This window comes from Protopterus annectens, chromosome 6.part0, assembly GCF_019279795.1.
Source record: "Protopterus annectens isolate FY-2018-M chromosome 6.part0, PAN1.0, whole genome shotgun sequence".
Lineage (NCBI taxonomy): Eukaryota > Metazoa > Chordata > Ceratodontiformes > Protopteridae > Protopterus > Protopterus annectens.
In genome coordinates this window covers 1,626,777,975-1,626,805,539 of record NC_056737.1, presented here as the reverse complement: position 1 = coordinate 1,626,805,539, position 27,565 = coordinate 1,626,777,975, and the positions used below count along the sequence as shown (strand labels likewise).

Below are 27,565 nucleotides of genomic sequence, written 5' to 3'. Positions count from 1 at the left end.
TGCCTGTACACATCGAGAGTGTGTATGATTACTTTCTCTCTTGTTTTTAATTTCTGAAAAAAATAAAAGGAGATTAATAGATTTATTCGAGGTAAACGTAAACTCAAATCACTTTAGGCATAAAAGTAGGATTTGTTTTTAAAGAAACCCTGTCCTTTTGGAGTGCAAGGTTAAGATCCTAAGGATCTAGCCACCTGTTTTATGGGTGGAAAGATATGTAAGCCCCTTTCAAAAATGCTTTGAGGACAGGAAGAAAGGTGGGATATAAAGGTAGACAAGCAGAAATGGCTGAAGGATGACTCTTGACAGAACAGTAAGAAAGTCCAGAGAATGACAACTCACACAAATATTCTAGAGCCAAAGGTATCCAGGCCGTGGTTCTTAGAGTGGCACCAACTAGAAAACCTTTTCTGCTTAAACATATATGATTTTCTAGTAGTTGTCTTTTTCCTACTTTAGTACAATTTGTATGCTCTCAGAAAAAGTCGGCTAAAGGGGTCTATATTAGATTGGCAAAATGGCATTACAGTGAATGCTGTTTCTCTGACACATATAGACCGAAATCTGATAACAGTGAAAGCTCAGGTCAGCAATTTTTTCCCAGGGAAAAAAAATGCTTGGCCTGAGCCATGACATTGCCCTTTACCCCTACTGTAGTGCAATCTTGGAGTTGGTATATTTTGTTAGGGGGGTTGTGGGGGGCACAGCCTCCCACATTGGGGGCCCCCCACTTAGTTATGTTTGAAATTGTGAGTATGCGTTTTTGGTGCTAGTGATTTCTTTCCCAGGGAAAGAAATTGCTGTTTTGAATGTTTGCGGTGTAGTGCAGTTGGTATTTACATGTTGCTGAAGAGGCATTCGATGTAACACTTCATCGAGCATTTAATATGGAACCGCCTAAAGGATACCAAAACTCTGTCATCAAGACAGTCAGCTGAAGTAGTTTCAGGTTGAAGTGTATCAAACAACCCTTGTTGTATGTGAGTAAATCAAGCTTGTGGAGAAGATTCTGTTAAGTGTCCTTGGCCATTTTTAAAAGATAGGAGAACGACTGATGCTTCGGCTAAAAGGATGACACCACCATTATCTTTGAGGTGTCTTTCTAGAACTTTAGGAGAACCTTGGGTATCAGTGGAAAGGAATGCAGAAATATTTCCCTCTATAGGAATGAAAAGGCATCTGTTTTCCAGTCCTGCTGGTAAGGAGTCTTGGAGCAGATGTTCTTTAACAGTCTGTTTTGAATGGAGGCAAACAGATCTGTATGAGGTGTTCCCGACATATAGATGGATTCCTGGAGGATCCCAGATGTAGTTTCCATTTGTGAGGGTCTGTCCTTGTCCTGATGGATCTGAACGTCCAAATTGTTGTTAATGCCCAAGCAATGATGGCAAGTCCATAAAGTCCATAAAGACAGTAAGATCTGGTACCCCCTTGTCTGTTTATATACCACAGCACCACAGTGTTGTCTGTCATAACTTGCAGAGGTCCTAAACAACAGACATAATTTAAGGCTTTTAGAGCAGTGATTAGTGCCAGCATCTCTTTGACATTTATGAACTTTTGTCTGTCCTGCTTGTTCCACAGACTTTGTGCTTTCAACCCTTTTGATAAATCCTCCCAAACAAAGTCTGAGTGATCTGTTGCGACAAGCTGAACAGGAGCTAGAAGGGAGAACGAGAGACCTGGGTTGGGAAATAACTGGCCCACCCACCACAGAAACACCCTTCTTACAAACTCCAGAACTGGAATCTGAAAAAAAAGGGTGTTAATGCTGAGACTAGACTGACCTGAGGTACCACGGAGTTTTCTGTGTATGAAGTCTGGCCAAGGAAATCAAAGAAGTGATAAAAAAAAAAATCAGGATGATGAGAAATTCCCTGGCATATGTCAGAGATTGGTTGGGAAATATCAGGAAGCTCTCTGTACAGTTCCACTTTGTCTAGAAGAAAAGCCCTTGTTATGGCAGTATCCAGACATCCCAGAAAAATAAATTCCATTGAAAGGGATGAGAAATGATTTCTGTAAATTCATCTGAAAAAGCAGAGTGAGTAGGAGTTGCTTGACATATGTTAGGGAATCCTGACAATCAGTAAAATAATCTGCAAATATTAGACAACTGTCCAAATATGGGAAGACGCGAATACCCCAAAGTCTACAGTAAGTAATTACTGGAGACAGACAATTTGTAAATACCCTTAGTGCAGTATATAGGCCAAAGGGTAAGACAGAGATCTGATAATATAAGCCAGATATAGAAAAGTTTAAACAAGTCTGAATTATTTGGAAATTGGTATGGGACAATAAAAAGAAGTTATGTCCTTACCATAACGTTGCATGGAGTGTTCATCTCGCCTTTGTTCTTACACATGGGTGTCGGAGCCGATCCTCGGCTCCGAGTCGGCCGCTTAGCAAAGCTTTGCATCCAGAAGAAGCTCGAGACCAACCTACCTCCCACAATTCCCTCTGCCTTTACCTCAGATCTAGTTTGCAAGAAACAACACCAGATCCAGCAATAATAATGTAACTACCCATAAAGAATACATACGTATACACAAGGAACGTAACTAGCTCAAGCCAGTAGAACAACAGAGAGACCACTAGTGGGAGACAAACAGACCAGACTTCTAAACTGAACATTCTTCCAGACCTGAGGGTGGGAGGGTGGGAATGTAAGAACAAAGGTGAGATGAACACTCAACATGGAACGTTATGGTAAGGACATAACTTCTTTATGTGAGAGTGTTCAATCTTGCCGTTTGTTCTTACACATGGGTAGCGTCCCTAGCTCCGTAACCCTGAGTGACTCACGGAAGAACGTTCCTGAGCACAGTGGAACCAAAAGATGCTCTGTCCCTGGAAGTCCTGTCCACTTTATAATGAGTGATGAACGTATGTGGTTTAGACCAAGTGGCGGCTGCACAAATAGTGTCCAAAGGCAGACGAGCCGCATGAGCCAAAGATATAGAAACTGATCTAGTAGAATGTCCCTTTGGTTTGGTGGGCAAACTTTGACTAGAAGCAGAATAAACGAAGGTAATACAATCAGTTAGCCATTTGGAAAGAGTACGCTTCGTCACTGCCATGCCCTTTTTGTTGTCCACAAAGGCTATAAAGAGTTGGTCCACTTTCCTATGGTCTTTAGTTCTATCTAGGTAGAATCTCAGTTGTCTATGAACATCCAACTTGTGCAACATATATTCCAGTTTATTGGAGTGGTTTTTGAAAAATGTGGGAAGCTCAATGGACTGATTAATGTTGTTAACTGAACAAACCTTAGGGAGGAAAGAAGGGTTGGTGCGTAATGATACCCTGTCCGGGTGAAAAATTAAATATGGCTGCTTAATGGAAAGAGCCTGAAGTTCTGATACTCATCTGGCTGAAGTGATAGCTACTAGGAAAAGAGTTTTCCAGGACAAGAACTTTAAGGAACAGGAAGAAGCTGGTTCAAAGGGTGGTAACATTAGTTGGGATAAGAGTAGATTTAGATTCCAAGGAGCTGTAGGAAACCTAACTGCTGGTCTAAGATGAAAAGACCCTTTCAAGAAGGCTTTACAAAGCCTATGAGCCATAATGGGTGCTCCGTTCTCTCCTACATGAAAGTTAGAAATAGCAGCCAACTGAACTTTTAAAGTGGCAGTAGATGCCCCTTGATGAAACAGCATGGACAGGAACTCCAAAATCTTGTTTAGAGGGGCTACTAAGGGATCTAAATGCTGTTCAGTCGCCCAGTAGACGAAACGTTTCCACTTACCGGTGTAAATTTTAGTAGTGGAAGCCTTATGAGAGGCTACCAGAATGTCCTGAACCGCCGGAGAGAGAAGATCAGACCTGGCTAAGTAGGGAAGTGGAGCAGCCAAGCTGCTAACTTGAGGGACAGGAGCGACGGGTGGGGAGCTCCTGACGAATGAGTCAGTAGGTCTGGCACCAGTAGGTCCAGAATCCAAGGCTCCCGTATTTGGTGTGCTTGAAGAAAGGGAAACCAAATCTGACGAGGCCAGAATGGGGCAATGAGAATTATAGTCCTCTCCTGGTCTTTGGCTTTCTGAAGAAATCTCGGTATCAGAGGTATAGGGGGGGAAAGCGTACAGGAGACCCGGGGGCCAATCGTGAATCAGAGAGTCCCTGGGGACATCCCCTGGAGGGGGTAAGAGGGCAAAGTAGCTTCTGCATTTGGTGTTCATTGGAGATGCAAACAGATCGCAGCAAGGCTGGCCCCACTTGCGGAATATCCTTTCCGCTACTATCTGGTTGAGGGACCACTCGTGAGGTAACAGGATGGCTCTACTCAACCTGTCCGCTATGACGTTGGATAACCCCGGGATGTGCATTGCTATCAGAAAGCGACCCGTGGACTCTGCCCATTGCCAAATTCTCATGGCCTCTCTGCACAACTGGTAAGATTTGGTTCCTCCTTGTTTGTTTATGTACCAGACTACGGACATGCTGTCTGTCTGAACTGCAATGGTCCCTAGAGGTAGAAGGGGGGAGAAGTGTTGCAACACTAGAAACACTGCCCTCATCTCTAGAACACTGATGTGCAGGTTGTACTCTAAACTGGTCCATTCGCCTTGGACTGTCTGTCCCTGAAAGATGCCCCCCCATCCTATCAGGGAAGCGTCCGTGGTCACTGTGGCTGTTGGTGTAGGTAATACAAACGGTCTGCCGCTGATGAAATTGTGATTCTGTAACCACCAAGACAGGTGTGCTTTGCAGGTGTTCATAATGTGAATTTCGTGTGTCAGTGGTAACTGTTGGAACGACCACTGTGCGAACAGCAGCCATTGGAGAACTCTCATGTGTAGCCTTCCCATGGGAACTGCAATGAGGGAAGCTGACATGAGTCCCAAGACTTTCAGGACTAGTTTGGCTGGGGATTTTTTGGACAATAGTAGGAGAGATATGTGTTCTTGTAGGGAAGCTATTCTTGCGGAGGGGAGTTTTAGTAGCAAAGAACGGGTATCTAGATCTGCCCCTATAAATGAAATATGCTGCGAGGGCTGTAACGCAGATTTTTCGAAATTTATTGAAATCCCTAGCTGAACACAAAGGCTGAGTGTGTAGTCCCTGGCCTGTATCAGTTGACGCTCGGTGGTGGCAGTAAGGAGCCAGTCGTCCAGATACGGAAACACCCGGAATCCTAGGCGTCTCAAGTGAGACGCTACCACTGCCATGCATTCGGTGAAAACCCTGGGGGCTGAGGTTAGACCAAAGGGCAGGGCTCGAAACTGAAAGTGGCTGGCTCCCAGCCGGAAGTGCAGGTGATCTCTGGACGCTCTGGCCATTTTTATGTGGTAGTAGGTGTCCCTGAGATCTATTGAGCACATCCAGTTGTCCTTCTGTAAGAACGGAAGGATCGATTGAAGCGTGACCATCCGTAACTTTTCTTTCTTCACATACGTATTGAGATTGCTTAGGTCCAGAATTGGCCTCCAGTCCCCTGTCTTTTTTGGAACTAAAAAGAACCTTGAGTAAGTTCCGGATCCTCTTTGGTCCACCGGGACTGGTTGGATGACTTTTTTTTCTAGCAGCTTTGAAATTTCTATAGCTGCAGGTTCTCGCAGATGGGATGGCACATCTGGGAATCTTTTCTGTGGTAATGGGGGGAATACAAAAGGAATTTTGTAACCTCAGGTAATAATGCTTTTTATCCATCTGCCTGAAGTAAGGTTTTGCCAGGCCTGAGGGTATAAAGCTAAGCGTCTCCCGACTGCCTCCAGAGCAGGACAGTCAGGCCTCCTCTCAGGAGTGCTGGAAAGGCTTCCCAGGGATGGTATCCCTGTCGCCTTGGTTCTGCGGACCCCCTCTGCCGCCAGGGTGGCGTCTTCCACCTCTGCTCCCCCCTCTGTCTCTGGAGGGGGCATCACCCTGTGTGCCTGGAAAAGAACCCTGGGGTTTACGAAACCACATCTTTCCACCTTGTTGCCCTTTGGGGTACGGCCTGGATGGGGTGGAAAAACGGACTCCGACAGCAGACAGAGTCTTTCCCTCCTGCTCACACTGGGTCAGGGTCTCCTTTACTTTGGGGCCAAAAAGAGTGGCACCATCAAAGGGGGCGTTAGTAAAGGAAGACTTGAAGGCTTCCGCAAAGGAGCATAGGTGCATCCAGAATTGTCTACGAAGAGCGATCGCTGAAGCTGCAGCCCTACTCGACCCTTCGGCTGCATACGAGATGAGCCTCATGGACGAGTTGACAATAGATGTAAGGGTATTGAGCTGTGCTGTAACCTTATCCGAGACAGCAGCATCTGTACTACCCTGGAGGGTATCTCCCAACTCTTTGACTAGATCCCTCTGTAATCGTGTGAAGTGTGTCAAGTAGTTCAGTGATCGCATGGAAAAAGTTGCTGAGCTAAAAATGCGCTTCCCATATCTGTCCATGGTCCTAGAGTCTCTGTTTGGAGGATGAACAGACGAGGAAGATTCAGACATCTCCTTTTTCGTGGCAGCTGCCACCACCATAGCGTCCACTGGAACTCCCTTAGTGAGGTATGACTTATCCTGAGGGGCAGTTATATATTTGTTAGGCTTCCTGGGAACTGGATCCACTGTGTCAGGTGCCTCCCATGCCCTTCGAGCAATTAATTCCATTAACTCGTCGAAGGGCGGAGTGACCCAAGAGGAAGAAGGGCGAGCACCAAATGCCTTCAGCAAAACCGACTCATCCTCAGAAGGGGGTAGGGCCTGCCAATCACCTCTCTGTTTCAGGATCTCCAGGATGTCAGAAAAGGAGACATCCTCCGAGGGTGATTTTGGGGACCCCTCTGACTCATCTAAATCAGTATCCGATGTTAAGGATTCTTGTGGGGAATCTAAGTGCCTCCTCTTGCACAATCTTTTCCTCGGAACATCATCGGGGGGGGCATCCGATGAAGCCTCCGAGGAAGAAGGGGCTCCCTCTGGGAGTGGCTGAGACACTGGTGCTCGACACTTTTGTGTAGCCGTGGGTGCAGAAGAAGACAACGGACCTTTATGGGAGGGAGAAGTTGCTTCTGCTGAAGTGGTTGTCTGAGAAGACAATACCTTCCTCATAAGGTTGAAGGCCCCCAGACCCCGAGCCGAGGAATCCCCCAGTTCCGAAGAACGTGGAGGTATCTCCGACGCGGAAGCCAAGGGCATCGACCCCGAGGACGGAGCCGAAGTGATCCGTGCCGAGGCACCGAGGGGGAGAGTCGGAACCGAAACATTGGTTCGACTCTTGGTCCCGGAACCAAGGATAGATCGTCGGCTCCGCGAGTCCAGTAATGGTTCCGATGGAGTCGAGGTCAACGGTGCTGACCGAGAAAGGGACGGTTCCGGTACCAAGGGCTCCACTATCATCAGATCAACATCTCCCGGCATCAAAGGCTGAGCAGGCCTCGGAGGAGGATCAGATGGAGATAACGGAAGGCCATCGAGTCTCGACACCAATTGAGAGGAGACTGCAATGAGTTTGGACAGGGCCGTGTTCTCCATTAACTTCTGCACCACACATTCTACGTCGGTGTCGGAGAGGGGCCTGGAAGATCGAGTCGAAGGAATCGAGGACGGTGCCGACCTCAATAGAGCAGGAGGTGGAAGCTCCATCACCGGTTCCAAGACTCGAGGCTCGGTGACAGACAGAAGTTTGACACTCGGCCCCGAAGTCTGTGGAACCGGTGAACGAACCTTAAACGAAGAACTCTGAGCCGATGACATGGGCTCCGATGTCTTCGACTCCTTTGAAGATTTAGAAGCCTGGTCTGACTTATCAAGAGCCTCTTGGAAGGCAGGCTTCAAAAGACCTCTGTCCATAAGCTTCCTGCGCCTATCTGTCATGACCCTTCCACTAAAGGAATGACAAATAGAACAGTCTTCCTGTAGATGGAGAGGGCCAAGACAGTAGACGCAGGAGCTATGGTTGTTGGTGACAGACATCTTCTGCCCACACCGACACCTCTTAAAATCCTGACTTAGCTTTTTCAGACATAATGTAAGAAAAGTACTGTCCACTATCAAAAAACACTTGTCAAATTAGGTTAGAAAGTCACAGCAATAATATTGTAAGTGTCAAATCCGAGTTTAGTATTAGGTGGGGTAGGCCCTAAGGTAAACCAAACTATGTATATATATATATATATATATATATATATATATATATATATATATATAGACTATATATAAATAGAAAAAGGATGACCAGAGCGCACACACACACACACACACACACACACACACACACTAATATATGAGACAAGAATCCTAAAAAATTCTCAGAAATTTTTTAAGAAAAATGGTTAGCTTATCTTCCCAGTTGGTCAGAGCTCTTCAGAAATTATGCGATCGGTTGCAGCGGCAAATTAGATCTGAGGTAAAGGCAGAGGGAATTGTGGGAGGTAGGTTGGTCTCGAGCTTCTTCTGGATGCAAAGCTTTGCTAAGCGGCCGACTCGGAGCCGAGGATCGGCTCCGACACCCATGTGTAAGAACAAACGGCGAGATTGAACACTCTCACATACATCTGTTAAGTCTAACATTAGTATAAAACTTGGGGAGGGGATGAGAGTTGTAACAAGGTTTGGAGGGATAACATTTTGAACTTTGTGTACTTTAAATAGATTGGGAAATGAGAAGACTATGACTAGTATCCAACCTCTCTCTTTTTTGGCACCAGAAAGATCCTCAAATCAAAAGCTTTCCTAACTACTCTGACAGCATTAGTTATATAACACCACAAGGCAGCATGTGCTCCAAAACTGCAGGTACCAGGGAAACTTGGTTTATAGGATGAGAAGGGGACCCTTGAAAAGGAGGAAGGGAAGCTTACTGCTATCTATATCATTGTTAGATGATCCTCAGAACCCACTTGTCCAAGATGATCTAATGTCACTAAGGAAGATGAAGATCTAGACTGCATGACAGATTTAAATACTGGTGGCATGGGAAGCAGAGTTTGAAAGGGCAAATAGTCTTTCTGATGTGTTTGGACTGTTTTTGGCTCTGAAAAGCTCCCCCTTTCTTCTATGGGGCTCCCTGCCATTACTTTTAAAAAAAATATTTATTTGAACTTTGCAGAGACTGTTTAGTTTTTTCCTTAAAAAGTGTCCAGAACAAGAAGCAAAATTTTTACTGAACTTAGGAAAGAAGGATTGAAAGATTTGCGTAACCCCCTGAATCAACCTCCCTCTTTCATCAAGTCTTTTAAGGACCTCAGCTGGAGAAGGGCCAAAGAGAACATCTTTTCAAGGGGAAAGTTTAAAATCTCAGCTTTAACATCTTCTCGTAAATTTTGAGAATGTAACCAGGCAAATCTTCTCACCCCTGAACCAGTAGAAGTAGCTCTGAATACAGCATCAGCAGAATCATAACAACACTTTAAAGATATTTGATTACCTGAGAAGTAGACATAATTAATGATTTTGAAGAATTTTTAACCTTGGAAAAATTAACTTTCTTGTGTTCTCAAAAGAAGCCACTAAGAATGCTTACATGTAAGTCTGGCAGTTCAGAATTCTGAAAGTTAAGGTATCAGAAGAATAAACTTTCTTCCCAAATCTATCAAAAGCTTTCCCATCCTTGTCAGACGGAATGGGGTTAGCATTCACAATATGCTTGGTCATAGATGGCTTTGATTAGATAATAATTGCAAAAAGAGATATGAGGTTAAAAAAAAGAAACTTGCAAGCATGTGGTACTTTGTATAACTTATCAGACATTTTAGGGACAGGAGGCTAAATGTTGGATCCTGACACCACCTTAGGAAGGAAGGATTGGTACATAGTGTGACACTATCCTTAAGAAAAATCAAATATGGAGGCTTAGAAGATAATGTCTGAATTTCAGAAATTCTTCTAGCAGATGTAATTGCAACTAAAAAGATGGTTTTCTAGGTTAAAAATGTAAGATCACATTTACCTGTAGGTTCAAAGGGAGAATGTATTAAGGCTTGCAGTACCAAATTTAAATCCCTTGATGGCATGGGATCTTTATAATGGGGTGTTAGCAGAAGAGTATCTTTCAAAAAGGATTTGCACAGTTTAGAGGAAGCCAGGGAAGAATTTTGAAACCCCACATGAAAGTTAGAGCTTGCTGTGAGTTGAACTTTAATAGTTAATGAACTATCACCCTCATTAAATAAACTCACTAAAAATTCAAGAAAAGAATGAACTGGAGCTGAGAAGTGGTTTATCTGATTCTGCTCTGCCCAAACAATGAACCTTCTCTCCATTTACTCCTGTAGAGTTTCCTAGTAGAAGGTTTATGGGAAGGTAAAAGTATGGAATAGATGGGGAAGACAGCATTGGTTGCCTGGCTATTACAGGAATTGGAGAAACTATGCTGTTAGCTTGAGATTTGAGATATCTGGGTGAAAGATGCCTGTCAGATGAGACAGAAGGTCTGGAATTGGATCTAGAATCTAAGGTGGGTATAGTGGATGAGGCCACAGGAAGAGGAACCAAATCTGCAGTGGCCAGTAAAGTGCAATGAGGATGACTTTGCTCTTCAACCGGGCTGCTTTCTGAAGGAATTTGGGAATTGGGGGAGTAGGAGAATAAGCATACAGAAGATGGGGGGGGGGGCTAACTGTGGAGTAAAGCATCCCTCAGTAATTCTGGGGATCAGGGCAAAGAAGCTGCTGCACTTGTTTAGGGGATAAGAAAAAAAACTGCAGCAAGGCTGGGCCAACCGACTGAAAATCATTTCCGTCACCTTGTTGTTGAGAGACCACTCGAGGTAGTAAGATGGACCTGCTCAGTTTGTCTGCTATCACGATAGACTTCGCCGAAATATGCATGCTATTAGAAAGCAGTTGAAGATATCACCCATTGCCACACTCTGAGGGCTTCTCGACACAGAGGGTAAGATCTGGTTCCCCCCTGTTTGTTTATGTACTAAACTACTGATATGTAGGTCTGTCTGGATTCTGAGAGGGAGAGAGTCGTGGAATGCCTACAACACCAAAAACACTGCTCTCATTTCCAGAACATTGATATGCAAAGTTGGCCTCTTCAGGGGACCAAGTGCCTTGGACTATTTTCCCCAGGAAATGCCCCCTCACTCGATGTGGGAAGTTGTCCATAGTCACTATGGCCTTGGGTTGAGGGAGTATGAAAGGATGACTTTGTAACTGCTGATGAGACTACATCCCCCAGGAAAGGTACCATTTGCAAACCTGGGAGATTCTTATCTTCGCTGACATGGGTTAAGAAAGCATTGACCATTGTGTTGCTAGCATCCATTGTAGAATCCTCATATGAAATGTTGCTAAGGAAACTAAAATTATTGCCGCTGACATTGATCCAAGGACTTGTAGAATCAATTGGGCTGAAATTATGGTACTGCAAATTATTTTCCTGACCTGCATCTTTATTGTTTACACTCACGAAAGAGGAAGAGAAGCAACCATAGACACTGTGTTGAACACTGCCCTATGAATTCCAATGTCTGGGTTGGTTATAAATGAGACTTGTCATAATTTATGGTTATTCTGAGATGGGAGCAGATCTGCAACACCTGATCTTTTGCTTCTATCAGTCCTTGCCTGGCCGGAGCAGTAATGAGCCAGTCATCTAAAAATGGAAACACCGAGAGTCCTTGCAGTCTCAAGTGAGGTGCTACCACTGCCATGGACATGGTAAACACCCTGGGGGCTGGGGTGAGGCCAAAGGGCAGTGCTCTGAATTGATAGTGACTGGCTCCCAGCTAGAAGCACAAGTACCTTCTGGACTACCAGTTCATCTTTACATGATAGTAAGCATCCTGGAGGTTTATTGAGCACATCCAGTCATCCTTGGCCAGAAAAGACAGAATGGACTGAACCATGACCATCTGAAACTTTGTGCATCGAACCAACTTGTTCAATACACTGAGATCCGAAATTGGTCTCCAGTCCCCTGTTTTCTTTGGCATTAAAAAGGTAAGTTCTAGATTCTATTTGGTCTAGTGGGACTTCTTGGATGACTCTTTTCTAGCAGCTTTTGTAAGTCTAGTGCTGCTAATTTCTTCTGATTGGGTGGAACATCAAGAAATTTTCTTGACAATACAGGAGGTAGTGAAAAGGGAATTATATAACCTCTGCAAATAATTATCTGCACCCAACTGTCTTTTGTTATATCTAGCCATGCTCTCAGGCACAGCGATAAATGACCCCTGACTGCCTGCCTCCAGAAATAGGCAACTGGACCTCCATTCAGGAGCGCTGAAAGGGTCTGTCATTAAAGGAAACTCTAGACCACTGGTTTTGCGGGCCTCCTCTGTCACGGGGCATCCTTTACTGTGGGGTCAAACAAAGAAGTACTATCAAAGGGAGCATTGATGAACGATGATTTGAAGGACTCTGCAAACATGGCATCTACTGGCACCCCTTTACTCCAAAATTCCTAGCCTACTGGTGGAGCCAGAATTTGGTTTGGTCTCTTGGGGATTGGCTCAATCATATAACCTGCCTAGAAATCAAATCGATGAGTTCAATAGAGGACGGAGTAACCCAGGAAGTAGACGTGCCAGAACGAAAGGCTTACAGAAATGCTGATTCCTCCAGATAAGTTCTTCAGGATGACCAACCATCCTTGTATTTAAGGATCTCAAGAATGTCTCCAAATGAGACATTGGGTGGTGATTTTGGGGACCCCCCCCCTCCTTCACTGAAATCAGTATTCTCGATGACTGACTCTTGAGGAGATCCAAGTGCCTTCTTTTGCACTTTCTCTTCCTAGGGACTTCCCTGGTAGGCTGGTCTGGTGAAGTATCAGAAGAGACTAAGATACCCTGCTGGGTAGTCTGGAAGCTTTGAGCTTGCTGTCCCTGTGGGGTAGAATGTCAAGCATCATGGTGCAAAGACATCTGAGAAGTAGAGGGAGGATTCCAAGGGGGAAGAACCCATCTGAATTGCCAGAGCAGAGAGCACTCTCTTCAAACTTTCAAAGACAGAGATCGCTCTGGGGAGAGGAAAGACAATGGAGCTAAGAAAACGAGTTTTTGGCTTGTCACCTCCCTGCCCCAAGAACAATCCACCAGAGGCTGAAGTTGGAGCCAAGCTATCCAGTGCAGAAGTTCTGCGAGGACAAAACAGCTCCAAAAACCTTGGAGTCGACTCCATCCTTCTGGATCCAATAGGGATGCTTCGGCTCTGTGAGTCATCTGGCTCTATGGATATCACAGCCAGTGCATTCAGAGCAGCATTCAGATCTGAAAACAGTGCTGTCTTCGGATCTGAACCAGACGGATCTGGAACGCTTGAATCTGAGGACTCTTAAACCACAGACTGGATTAGAAAAGGAGATGTAATGGGTGAAGTAGTACATAACTTCCTAACCTGAAAGGGTAGGAAATGTGAGAACTCTTCTATGAATTTGCTACATGAAGAATTTCCTCCACATCTGCTTCCGTGAGGCTCCTGGAGGAATGAGAAGATACCTGGGATGGTGATTTGGAGCACCTCTCTAAAAAAGGAGAGGGCACTTTTGATGGGACTGGATCTAGACTTGGAGAGTATGTTGTCCTTGGTAGGGCTTTTGGATCTGAGGGTGAAGGATCTGACACAGGCTTAACAGGATCCGATGATGGTCGGACCATAAGTAATTTCGGATCTAGCTTCTCTTTCTTCTTCCTAGGTTCCGTTAAAGAAAATGCTGGAAACTCAGAAGACTTAGACCTTTTAGTAGGGTCTCTAGAATTGAGTTTGGGGGATTGAACCCCAGTAATGGCTTTAGAAAATGAAGTTGGCAGCAAGCCTTTTAAAATCAAGTTGTTCTTCCTGTCCCTTAAAGCATGGTGGATGAGCCCACGCCAGATAGTACAATCCTGAGTTAAATGCTCTGGACCCAAGCAACATACACAGAGATTGTGGGCATCTGAATAAGGCAACTTATACCTACAATTTTCACATTTCTTAAATCCTGTCAGACCTTTTTTCAGATATTTTCTTTAAAGAAAGAGTTATCTTAACAAGAAAAAGCAAACTAAACTTTTTGTTTTTAACAGAAAGCAAAGCAAAAAAGTTGAGTACTATACCAAAGTCCAGCCTACGATTCCAAAATCAAATATGCACCAAAAAACGCGGCAAGGACACTGCTATTCCTTAAAATCTTTATTGCACATAAACACAAGATGAGCGCTTTCAGGACTTCTCCCTTCATCAGATAAAATTACAATAAAACAACCCCTTCTTTTAAACTAGTGCATATCCAATAGGATTCAGTAAAAAGCCCGCCTTTTTTGAAGGGTGGGCTTAACAGGTATCACATCATTTAAACCTGGTGTACGATTGGCCATAAGCTCAATGATCCATCTGGATTCTGCTAATTCTGTCAAATGCTTCACATCACCCCCTCTAGTGGTAAGCCTTATGTTTACTATAGCCCTGAAAGTGAATTTGTGCGTTGCATTATCCATCACATGTCGGCTCAGAGCTTACTACTATTTTATGTAGATATTTGGGATTTAAGCATAAGATTGTAATTTAAAATTTTCCAGGTTTATGGCTACCTTATGATTCAGAGCATCTAAGTATTTTTGATTTAATTTAGTAATTTCGTTATGTGCTACATTATTTGGCATTGCGTCCATTTTTATCTTGTCTATGTTTTTGTAAGTCTAAAAGTTCTTTGTCCCATTCGCTCCTTTTTTTAAGAAACCAAGATTTTATTCTACCATAAATATAAACTTTAAAGGTGTCCCATAGTATAGTATCAGTCACTTCACCATTATCATTTGTTTCCATAAACAAGTCTATTTCTTTCATTATCCATTTCCTAAAGTCTTTTAACTTAGTCATGTAAGCAGGAATTCTCTGTAGAGATCTTAAATCATCAATATGCGTAGTTAATGTAAAGTTTAAAGCATTATGGTCCGAAAGTGGACAAGTCATTATAGATACATCACTTATTTTAGAGTATATATTATTTGATACAAAGACCTTATCAATGTTTGTTTGTGTACCAAACTGATATCAATAGTGAGTGAAGAATAAGGAATAATGTTCTCTTAGACCATGTATATCTTTAAGGTTCATCTGGTTTGTAAAGTCATTTAACTTCTTGGCTTGAGATGTTAGTTTTATTTTACCATTTTTAGAAGTATCACTGCCTAATAACAGGCAGTTAAAATCATCTGTTGCTATAATTTCCTCTTTTGCATTTAAAGTAATCAGATATTTGTCAACATATTTAGTACTCAGGCCTGGTATCCAGTATGTATTAATCAAAGTATAATACTTCCTATTGATTTCCAAAATAACCATGCTTAGCATCCCATATTTATCTGAAAATGTATCTATAATTCTTGGCATAGTATAAGTATTTTTCCATAGAATAAGAGTGCCCCTTATGAATCAGACAGAATGGTATAGCCACTGAATGAGTATTTTTGTAGATCTTTTTTAATAGATGGGTTTTCTGTAAAAAGTTGATCCATGATTTATGCATTTTGATATATTTAAGCAAACCAGCTCTTTTGACATTATTGTTTTGAGGAGTTTTCTTCTTGCACACAGTAGAAGGCAGAACAAAGGAGGCTAATGATTATTCCATGGTTAAGCCGGGAAGAGAGCTACAAAGATAGGTAGCAGAGCTTGGTTGAGTTGTTACATCCCCTGAAAGAAAACTTAAGGTTTTGAGGTAAATATTTCATTAACCATCCCCCAGAACACAATATCATGCCCCTTACATACATCAATATGTAGAAAAACATTTTTGTACATTTTTCAAGCAAACATTTCTGAAGAAAAAAATCCCGTTGCAAAACATGACAGTCCATAACAAAACAAAACAAAACAAAAATAGTTCATAGCAAAAAAAAAGTTCAAATAAAAAAAAAAAAAAGAAGTTATGTACTCACTATAATGTTCCATCTATATTGTCGATTTTTCATCTCTATTCACATATGGGTATAGATCCAATCCATTGGATCTGACTCTGCCATTACTAAGCTCATGGCAACTAAAAAGCTCTTGGATACCTCCCCTTACCCACAATCCATCTCGCCCTGTTACCTCAGATTTTGTTTGCTAGGATAATCCCCAGAAAGAAAGGAATTGAACTTACAGCTGAAAATTTTAAGGAGACCACTTCTGGAGTACTGGAGATATTAAAGAGGGTCTGAATTATGCTTCCTGTCCAACCAGAAAAAACAAAGGTAGCAGACTTGGAGGGAGGGAATGTGAGGAAAAACTGACAATATCAGATCAAAGTTTTTCCCTCAGAAGAATGATTTGGTGGAAGGTTTCCCGAAAAGGATGCTTCTCTTCTGTGTCCCGAAGGATCACTAGCAACCGTCAGTTCCATGAAGCCCACAGAGGGAGCACACTTCAGCTTTTCAAGACCTAACCACTGCTTTTATGGGGCTATTCTTGAGCCCTGCAGTGAGCAGGAAATGTGAAAAGTGTCCCGAAACTTTGAAAGCTGCCTGGTGATCATATCCTTGACAGGATATATCTGATAATGCTTAGGCTACTGCAACAGTGATCTAAATGTTGAACATTAGTGCAGCATCCCAATATAAGACCTCTGACAGAAAAAAAAAAGTAAAATGGAGGCAATTATTGGCTGAAGGAATCTAGGCTGGTGTATGCAAAAAGGTGAAGAGAATAGGAAGAAAAAATAAGGTTTAGGGGGAGGAAGATTATCAAATATTGGCAAGGGTTAAAGGATGGCAAGAAGAGTATAAAGGAGGGAGATGACCCTGAAATCAGAGGCTAAAAGTGGAAACAAAAATAGCTTTGCTATCATGAAGCTGATGGAAAGAGACATGTGCTGTAAGAATAAAGAACATATTAAAAGTGACAGTGTTCAAAGCTGACATGCATAGAATATAATATCACAATACTATTACAGAAGGCATAAAATTACATTACAGCTCATGTCATACAGGAACACAACTGCAGTCTGATATGGAAGACTTGTTTAATTCACTGGTAAAACAATTGATAGGACATTTTTAATTCAATGGTGAAGGAAGAGGTATCACTGCCAGGGAAGACATCCTCATTTATGATAACCCTGAAAGGAAAATGCTTTGCTGCTGCGAAGTAGTTTATGTTATGAGTGGAAGTGAGAGGTGAATTTTCTAAACAGTAACTTGACTGCAAGTTTTCTCATGGAGACGAAAATGAGTGGAGCAAGAAACAGATTTATTGCCTTTTAAAACTTAGAATGCAAATGAACCATTTCCACAGGCCTAGAAGGATAAAGCCTTAACCACAACCAAGGTAACTCGGAGTTGATTAGCAGTTCAACCATCTCCTGTATGTAGTGTGGAAAATGTGGGAGTGAATACTGTGGAGAACAGGGAGGCAAATCAGAACATCCTGCACCACAATCTCTCACAGGTGGGAACAGCAATGCAAGGGATAGCTCTAGGGTAGGTGTTCAGTCATCAAGCCATGCAAGTTATGGCCTTCACTGCAGGTGCATTGGGGTGTGCATACACTCTGAGAAAAACATAGAGGGCCCCATGGTGACATGGATCACGCATTCTCTAACCATACTTCCTCATTACTATGTCAGTGAAGGCATATACCATCCTCGTGGTTGCCTGGGTTGTGCCCCTCCAGACATCTCCCTCTCTTTCGATCTCTTTTTATATATATGTATGGATAACTGGTAAAGGGGAACAAATAGGCTCAAGTTGGGGAAGACTTGATGGTCAGCAGACATGGGGCAAAAATCATGCATGAAAAATTAGTATGCAAAGGAAGAATAAAAATAAAAAAAGAGAAACAGGGAACCAACCTACATGCTGTGTTTATGCTAATACTCTTTACATTTGCCTTTGAACTAGCTGAGCTAGCATAACTCAGAACTAACACATTTATAGTATACACAATAGCAAAGCTTAATGGATTTTAATAAAATCTCACCTGATTTTCTAAGTCTGTTTTCTTTTGTTTATTAGCTTCAAGTTGCATTTGTAGTTTGGCTAGTTTGTCTTGAACTTCCTTAAGTGTTGCTTGTTTCTTTCGCAGACCATCCATGGCTATCTTTAGTTCACCTTCAGCCTGGTGTAGTTTTTCTTTCTTGGGTGCTACAACTTTTGCCACCCTAAAATATATATACTATATTTAGCATGATTGGTACTAACATTATTAATACTTGGAAATATATAAAATAAAAAAGTCAAGCACAACATCCTTTATTAAATTTCTTAATTTGAAAACTATTATGTGAAGTTTTGATACTGCTCACTGATTTGTCAAGTAAAATCTGCAAGTTGTGTCAATGCATCCCCGGAACTACATGAATGTGATAAAGGAAATGCTCAGATTTAGTCACCAGCAGAAAAAAGTTGTGTGAAAAAGTCACTATAACAGTAAATGTCAATCCATTCATGTCTTAATTGTAACTCTGTCATTTCATTTTGTTTTCTGCAAAACAGTGGGATCTAGTTCTTAAGCATCTGGATAAGCTATTACTGCCAGGCAGACAGTATCAGCTAGTTTACAGGGACAGTACTCAATTTTCAAAGCCAAAATTTTGGAAAAGACTGCAAAAGATCTATACATGACAGATATGAAATACAGCCTCCCACCTATGACCCATCAAATATCATTTCTGCATTTTCAATCAGGTTCTGCCATTAAATCTAACAAGAATGGCAAACAGAGAAGTTGTCTCTGGGGAACTCTGACAGTACAAATAAGATAATTAAGGAAAGCCAAAGCTATGCACTTTACCACAAAGATTTTGTAGTGACACCAAGAATAAGGTGAAGTAGCAATACAGCCATTACATCACTGCAACTCAAAACCTCTAAATGCACAACAGGCTTAAACTGGCTACAAGATTACTTTACTAAACATCCCTCAGTCACATTACGTCTCCAGTAACAATGCACTATAACTTTCATAGCAAAGACATAGCTAACATAGTAGAGGTATGAATGGATCTAATCATATTCTGTATGTTGAATATCTCAAACTATACTAGGCTTTATCCATTCATATCTAAACTACAAGCTTTAGGGGGACTTCCGGTGTGGTGTTTTTCTCTCTCCCCTCTGTCTCTTTCTCTTGGATTCAGCCTTTAATGAACTGATCATGCTGGTTTTGCTAATTCCAAGGAAGCCAATGATGTTGAACTACAACCACAAATTTACTGATTAATATGCGGATCAAGACTTGCCTGGATGTCTAAAAAAGAAATTGCGAGACTCCATTAAAATCCTTATGAAATACCAATTAAGGCTTGAGAGAAGGTAGAGCTTGTGGTGAATAACCTCCAAGGAGAAGCCGACAATGTTTTTTAGATCAAAAAGATAAATGACTGTACTTCAAGATATGATTAATAACATACACAGATGTCACTAAAAATCATTGGAACCCAGGAAACCTATATTAAAAGTAACAATAAGAGGATGGAATTAACTGAGAATGCACTCAACCAACATACTGATGGAATGTCAGTGCTGGAAGAGACAAGTATTAAAGTAAAACAAAGTTGTTGGAGGTGGAATCCCTACAAGATGAAATAAAAGAAAAGCTGAAAGACTTAGACGACAGAGCTAGGAGAGAAAAATACAGTTGTGTAAGTAAACTTTCCATAACAGTAGATATTCAAATAGATCACTATTGCAGTAAACTTAGCTATATGGGATGCCCTACCAAAGACCAAACCAGATGGACAGCTTCCCAAGCTTTAGGGCACCTTCCACATGGCCTAACCACTCCACAGTATGAGAAAGGCATGATAAAATGAGTGGTCAGAGCACCAAAACCTAAGAGCTTTCTTGCCTCAAAAGAGGGAAGCTAGAGTCCTGATAAGTAAATATCTGATAGGGAAAAAAAAAGAAAGATATGTGTATCCACATCATGCCTAAAAAACTAAAACATAAGACAGGGGATGGAGAGACGGTGTAGCTAATACAACAGTTATCTATTTGTGCATCTTTACTTACACAACTGTATATGGTCATCATTAGATCACTACTGCAGTAGCCTAAGTTATTTTGGATTTGTACGAGAGCGTAGGAAGAAAGTGAGGGGGAAAGAGTCCAGGATACAATGGAGACGTCCTAGCAAAACCTGCTTTAGACCTAGAGAAAGAATCCATTTTGTAGCTATTGGTAAAGATATGTACAGATAATCAAGTTGTTGCATCTAGTATATTTCTAGAGTGCACCTCTTTCTAAAAAGCCACATAAAGTCCTGGTAGTGAGACCTGAGTTTGCCTAAAACTGTCTTATTATGGTGAGAATAGCAAATGATAACAAAATGGGACAACCGTTTAGAAATTGTCTGTTTTTACACTGCTTGTCTCTTTTTCTTACCTTCATAGGAACTAAAAGCTGGTCAGCAATCATAAAGGTTTTTGTCCTGTCAGTGGAGTATCTTTGTTTTTGGTGGACATCAAGAATGTGTAAAATTCTTTCTCTCATAGTTCTGGCTTTGGAATGAAAACCTAGATGAATAACTTGGCTAAATTTAAACTCTGAAACAAATTTAGGCATAAAGAAGGATTTGTTCTCAAAATAACCCTTTCTTTGTGAAAAATGAGATAGGTATGACTTACCATAAGAGCTGGTAACTCAGATACTCGTCTTGCAGAAGTCAGAGCAATGTGTAACACTGTTTTCCAAGGTAAGAATGTCAAATCAGCCTTATAAGCATGTTTAAAAGGAAACAGCTTAAGTTTTTTTTAGTACAAAATTAAGATCCCAAGAAAAAGCCCCCTCCTGCCTTCTATGTTGATGGGTATGTAAAACCTCTCTCAGAAACTGCTTCACTTGAGGTGGGGGTGTCTGGGGGTAAACATGGAGAGATGGCCAAAAGGTATCTCTTGACAGAAGAATAAGAGACCAGAGGATAATAACTCACACAGATACTGAAGAGTCACATGAGCCTAAGCCTTAAAATGGCCCCAATTACTGCATTGGCACCAATTAGAAAATATTTTCTACTTTCCCTACATGTTTTCTATTACCAGGTTTCTTATTTTCCTATTAATACTTGCTGCATGTCCTCAGGAAAAAAGTGTCTAAAAGGTATTAAAATTCTATAATTCAGGCAGTTAAATGAAGCTGAAGGTTGGGGTATATCAAACAACCTGCACTGTGTGAGTTAAGTCCATTCTGTGAGGAAGCTTGTTGTAATTGTACTTGGCCATTTTCAAGAGAAGGGAGAACCACTGTTGTCTGGGCCAAAAGGGAGTCACCACAATTATTTTTGGAAATTCCTTCTGAATCTTTGAAGAACCCTGGTCATCAGCCAAAAGGGTGCAAAAGTATAAAGGAACATTCCCAACCATGGAAATGAAAAGACATCTGTTTTCCAGTCTTTTGTACAAGGAGTCCTGAAGAATTTCCTTAACTGTCTGTTGTGACTAGAGGAAAACATATCTACTTGAGTTGTTAATCCCTGATGGATCAATTCCTGGAAGACCCATGGGTTCACCCCATTCTTGAGGGTATTTCCTAGTCAGCTTGTCTGCAACACTGTTTTGCTCTGGCAGTCTGAAAAAATGAAGGTATTCTGGAGGAACTGAATGTACAGAGTCCCTAGTTCAGAGACTACCATAGCTAGTCTACAAAGGGGATAGGACCTGGTTCCCTATCAACTATTTATGTACCACATCACTTTGGTGATGTCTGTGATTACTAGCATAGGGCCTGGAGTCCAAAGATGGTTCAGAGGTTTGACAGCCTTTATTAGGGCCATTATTTCAGTGATGTTTATGTGTTTTTACTTGCCTTACTCATTTCAGTGGTTCTGCACTTTCACTCCTTTGGAAGTGACTCCCCAAGTAAGGTATGATGCATCTGTGGTTACAAGCAGAGTGGGGGAGGGGCTAGCAGGGTAAAAGAAGACCTGGTTTTAGAGAACTGATTCAACCACCACAGCAGCTCATTTTTTCATAAATCCCAGCACTGGAATATGAAATGAAGGGGGATGGGGGTGTTGCCAAGTCCAAACTGATTTGACACATCACTGAATCTTCTTCATGTGAAGTCTGGCCGAAGATATCATGAGAATAGTAGACATCATGAAAACTGGGATCCTGAGATATTTCCTGGCAGATCCAAGAGTCTGGTTGTAAAATCAGAAACTGCTCCTTATAATATTCCACTTTGTCCTGAGGATGAAAGGTCATCATAAGGGATCCATCCAGTAGACATCTAAGAAACATTATCATGGGAGATGGAATGAGAAGATTTCTTTTTGTTCACCTTAAAAGCTGGACTGAAAAAAAAGGTTTATTACTCAAGTCAGAAAGTCTTAACAGCCTATGAAAGAATCTGCAAAAATAAGGCAGTCATCTAAATATGGGAATATGTGAATGTCAAGCAACTTGCATTGGGCTATTACAGGAGCCAGGCATTTTTAAACACTCTTGGAACTGTTGATAAGCCAAAGAGTAAAGCAGAAAACTGAAAATGTAAACTAGACACAGAAAAATGCAAAAAAAAGCATCTGAAATCTTTGGGGATTGGAATTTGGTAAATATCTTTTAAATCCAAAGTTACTAGAAAACTGAGAGGTGGAATGAGAGATAGCAGAGACTGAAGAGAGAAAACATTTCGAATTTTATTATTTTGATGTGAAAGTTTAGAAAGGAAAGGTCTCCAGATTCCTTCTTTCTTTTGGCACCAAAAAAATTATTGAATAAAATTCTCTCTCTCTTAGATCTTGGGGAACAGGTTCTATAATCCCCTGAGACAGCATCTGATCTAAATTAGGATGAAAACAAAAATGATGTACTCACCATAACGATGTATCTGTGTCATCTGTTTTCATCTTTCCTTAATCAATGTGTTTCTGATCTGACCTCAAATCCAACTTTGGCTACTTCATTAAACTTTGGCTGTGTAGCTCAATCTTCTCCCCTTACCCACAATCCTCTCCTTTGCCTGAATTACCTCAGATTGAATTTCGCCTCTAGGCAGCCTATCATCTTGCACAAAACAAGGTACCCAGTAAAAAACATACTCCAAATTAAATCACATCTGAGACAGAAAGAAGAAAGAGGAAGAAAGAAGACTGGAGCTCATTCAGCAAGGTGGGGTGGAATTACTCCTCAGGACATACTAGCAGCCCAAATAAAAAATGTCCAAACCAGCAAGAGGGCTGGAGGGCAGGATGTTGATGAAGGATGAAAAGAGACAGCAGACACACATCATTATGGTGAGTTCATAACTATTGTGTCTGGTGGTGTTTTTTTTTTGTTTATTCCTCAACCAATAGGACACAGTCCCAGCTAGCAAAAACTCTGGGTGGTCCTCAAGGAAGGATATTCCAGAGCACAGAGGAGCCAAATGTTGCCCTATTCCGTGATAAGTTGTCTAATTTGTAATGAGCAATGAAGGTATGAGCATTGGATCAAGAAGAAGCTGCACAAATATATATAGAAGCTCTAGACCAGTAGGCAGATTATGTAGCCACATATATGGTAGAATGACCATTAGCAGGTTTAGGTAATGTTAACCCTTTGGTAGTATAAACAAATGTTAAATAAAAAAATAAAAATAAAAAGAAATGCAATCAGTGAGCCATCTGGCTAAAGTTATTTTAAAAACTGTCTTACTCAAATTAGCCTTAGAAAAGGAGACAAACAACCAGTCTGATTTCCTCTAATCCTTAGTTCTATGGAGATAAAATCTAAGCAGTCTACGTGCAACCAATATGTGCAGCATGTATTCCCCCTTGTTGGAAAACTTTGTAGAGTAAACAGGTAGGTTGATGAACTGCTTAATAGCTGTCTTTGATGCCACAGTAGGTAGAAAAAAAGGGTTAGTCTAAAGGGATACTCTAGCCTTATGAAAAAAAATACTGCAGCTATGAAGAGAGTACCTGGAGTTCTGATTCTTGTCTAGCTGATGTAAGTGCAACCAAAAAATGGATTACCATTACAAGAATTTTAAATCCACCTGGCAGATGGCTCAAAGGGGGACTGGTCAAAGCCTGAATAAAGTACAGTTGTGTAAAATCTTACCATAACAGTAGATGTCCTCCTTTTTACTGTTGCAGTACTCCTTAGATAAGGGATCTTCAGTCAAAGATAGTCCTAACCTCCGCCCAGTATACAGGTGTCATATGTCACATGCACGCTCCCAGGGCAAGGCACAGGACATAAAGGTGACATACAGAAAGACATACTTCAGAAGTGAAAAGCCACAAGAGGAACAGAATGTCCCTATGCAACAGGAGGAAAAAGTGCATCCAGAAGAGACAAGAGAGAGGCACCCCCTGCAATGATGGAAAGGAGAACAGGTTAGAATAGAGGGGACAGGAGGGAGGGAGTGAATACTGTAACAGTGAAGAGAAGGGCATCTGCTGTTATGGTAAGATTTTACACAACTGTAGTATGTGTAGTATGTTCTTCCTTATCACTGTTGCAGTATTCCTTACAAAGAGATAACATCCAAAAGGAGGGGACCTTGAGATAAGTGTTAGGCTTGGAAAGGTCCAGAATTGGTCTCCAGGTGCCCTCCTCCCTGGGAACCAGAAACATTCTGGAATAACCCCCCCCCCTTCCTGGGCAGAGGGCACAGCTTGAATGGTGCCCTAGGTCAAGAGATAATGAAGCATCTCTGGGAAGAGAGGAAGTCATTCTTGAAGTGTTTGAGGGATACCCAGAAAAGCAGGAAGGGATTTCAAAAACATGAAATACCACTGGCAGATAAGGGACAGAACCCAAGAGTCTGTTGTGATCCTTAACCAATTTGGAAGGCACAGGGAAAGACAAAGGGACAAGGGAACCTTGGTGAGAGAAAAGGGAGGGAAATTATCAGATAAAACCTAGCTTGTCCTGAAAAGGGGTTTCTGGGAAATAGGGATCTATGTAGATTTAGCAGGAGGTACACATCCAGAACCCTTTTTAGCCTTGGGGGGGGAGGGGCAAGACTATCTGTGAACAAAAGCAGATTTGGAAGGGAAATTCCTCTGAAACTTTGGAATAGGAGAAACAAAAATATGTTTCAACTTCTGCAAGGCTTTGACCTTATTCTGGAAACATTTAAAAATTTCAGCATTAGCAGTACCAAAAAGACTTTTATTATCCAAAAGAGCATTCAATAATTTGGCATTAATGTCATCAGGCAAAGCTTGAGGATGAAGCCAAGAGTAAAGCCTCATAACAGAACAAAATGTAGCAGCCCTGGAAGACATCATAACTGCATTTAATAGAGTGGCAGGCAACTTGAGAGTTAGAACTCAACAAGGAAAGGGCCAAAGCCTTCCCTTCAGAATAAAGAAGATCAGAAATCACCTGAGAAAACTGAGAGAGGAAGGCTAAAACATACATGGGAGTGTGAATCTGGTAATTAATGCCCTAAAACACAGGGCGGCAGCAGTATAGACCTGTTTTCCCTGTCTCTCCATGGCCCTACTATCCTTATCTGAAGGAAGCAGCTTAGTAGAGAGCAATGGCTTGGAGGGTTTGTCAGAGGAGACAGACACCACAGAAGGATAAGCAGTAGGGCATTTATACAAAAATTTACAGTCATTACTCCAGACTAATTCTTCCTAGCTCCCTTGCTACATCACTCTTCCTAGCTACCCTTATTCTGCTGCTTCTAGCCTTACCACTTATTCTCCTTCATCTCTATGCTGAATTGTTTATATATTACAACTATATTCTGCTACACTATTGGACTTGGGTTACTATGAACTGTTGCTCATAAATGTACATGCAACTGCATCAGTGTTGGTATGTCTGTTAATGCTATCTGTAAATATGTACTCACTGTCTTTTATACTTGTATTTGTTCTGCATATAATGATAATTACTATGAACTGTTGCTCATAACTGCACATGCAACTGCATCGGTCTTGGTGTCTCTGTTAATGCTATCTGTAAATATGTACTCTCTGTCATTTGAATTTGTATTGTTGTATTTGTTCTGCATATAATGATTTACTGTTAGTCTTGTTCTGTTTTGGAGCTTTACTTCCCAGGCCTCCACTGAAAATGAGCTTCTGGCCCAGTTGGACATTACCCGGTTAACAAATGTTGTTGTTGAGTCTTTCGACTTTTCCCGGTTAGTGGTCGCCACAGCGGAACTCCGGTCCGCTAATGATTGGTAGTTGATTTTTACATGCTGCGTTACCAGCCCTGATGCACAACCTTCAATGAAGGTACGCCCATTCACGTATGTCTCCACGCAGAAGATGCTCTAGCTGAGAATCGAACCTGACAGCGTCTTACTGTGAGGCGACAACCGGTTAACAAATGTGATAAATAATAATAATAAAAAAATTAAGCACCTTGTAAAATCTGTGAATTTTCTTAGCAGCAGGGAGCTGAGAATCCGGGGCTACAGAAGCTGCTGAAAAGGTATCCAGGAGATCAGGCAAAACTGGAGGAACAGCAGAAGGCTTCGGAGATTCCATCTTGAGGAGCTCATAATACCACATCTGGATATCAGAAACCTGAGAACAATCCCACTTAAAGAACTCCATCATACAGGAATGGTGTCCCTAAAGGAGGGTTGCTCTAAAGTGGAAACTGGACCAACAGAATCCTGTTCCCTTGAACCATATTATAAGGAAGGCATCTAAGAAGAGTAGGCTAATGACTCTTCCCCTGAATCCTGATCCACATCAAAGGAATCCTGCTCTCTAGGTCCTTTAAGAGGAGTGGAAGACCAGAGAGGGGGAGGCACAGAGACTTTGAGGAGGCTTTAAAGCCATGAAAGTGTTCAACAACCCTGAGTAAAATCCTACGATTCTCGTTGGAGATCTTTGACTGCAGAGGAAATATGCCTTTGTTTTCTTTTGCAGGATGTCCACACAAAAAACCCTGAGAGATACACATCCAGAACCCTTTTGACCCTTGGGTGGAGGGCAGGACTGTCTGCGATCAAAAGCAGATTTGGAAGGGTAATTTCTCTGAAACTTTGGAATAGGAGAAACAATGCTGGGCAAAAAGGTCTATACTGCTGCCACCCTGTCTTTTAGGGCTATTCAATATGCATAGTAGGGATCTCCTCCCTTACTAAGATCTGTGGAATCTCCTTTGGTCTCTAGGAGATAATCAGCTGAGGCTCCCCTTCAACATCTGGAGCAGACATTTGAAAAGACTCTGAGGACATGTGAGAAGCTGGATCCATGCTGACCCCAACAGGGTCATGGCAGAGGAATCCAAATCAACTACCGGATGATCCCCTGGGGTTTCACTAGTCTCAAGAGAGATGTCCTTGGGGAGGTTGGACAGCAGCCATATAAGACCTGAATTTTTTTGGCCTTTTTCTTGTCTGATGGCTGACCCTCGAGATGGGAAGACCCTGTCATTGTCCCTTCAGCCAACAGCTTATGACATTGGTTTCAAAGGTAAAGAGACAAGAAGGAGAGGCAACTATGTAGGGTCTTTGGGGCAAACGCTTAGCAGATAGAACACTGCATATGGTTGTGTGAAGCACCCAGACAGAAGAGACACTGGCTGTGATGATCTTTATGGGGAATCTACCTTCCACACTGACATTTTCCCTGTCTGGATGGCATGAAACCAACAACACTAAAAATAAGAGAGAAAGATAAGAAAGAAACCCAAAGGGGCACTTATCTGAAAAACAACTTAGTAACCAGCATAGAAGAAAGATGTTCAGCCTGACATTCATCAATGTCATTCAGACTTAAAACAAGGAAGATCTGAAGTGTATGCGCCTGCCCTACGCCTTGTGCAG

At 41.9% G+C, this 27,565-nt stretch overlaps 1 protein-coding gene across 1 annotated transcript in view; it reads right to left on the bottom strand.

The window, feature by feature from the left end:
- The window catches only part of DNAH7 (dynein axonemal heavy chain 7), a 4,771,155-nt gene that overhangs the window by 1,576,417 nt on the left and 3,167,173 nt on the right, over positions 1-27,565 (bottom strand). Inside the window, exon 41 of the mRNA XM_044073696.1 lies at positions 17,811-17,991. Coding sequence (XP_043929631.1) covers positions 17,811-17,991 — 181 coding nt within the window. The remainder of the gene's footprint in view (positions 1-17,810; positions 17,992-27,565) is intronic.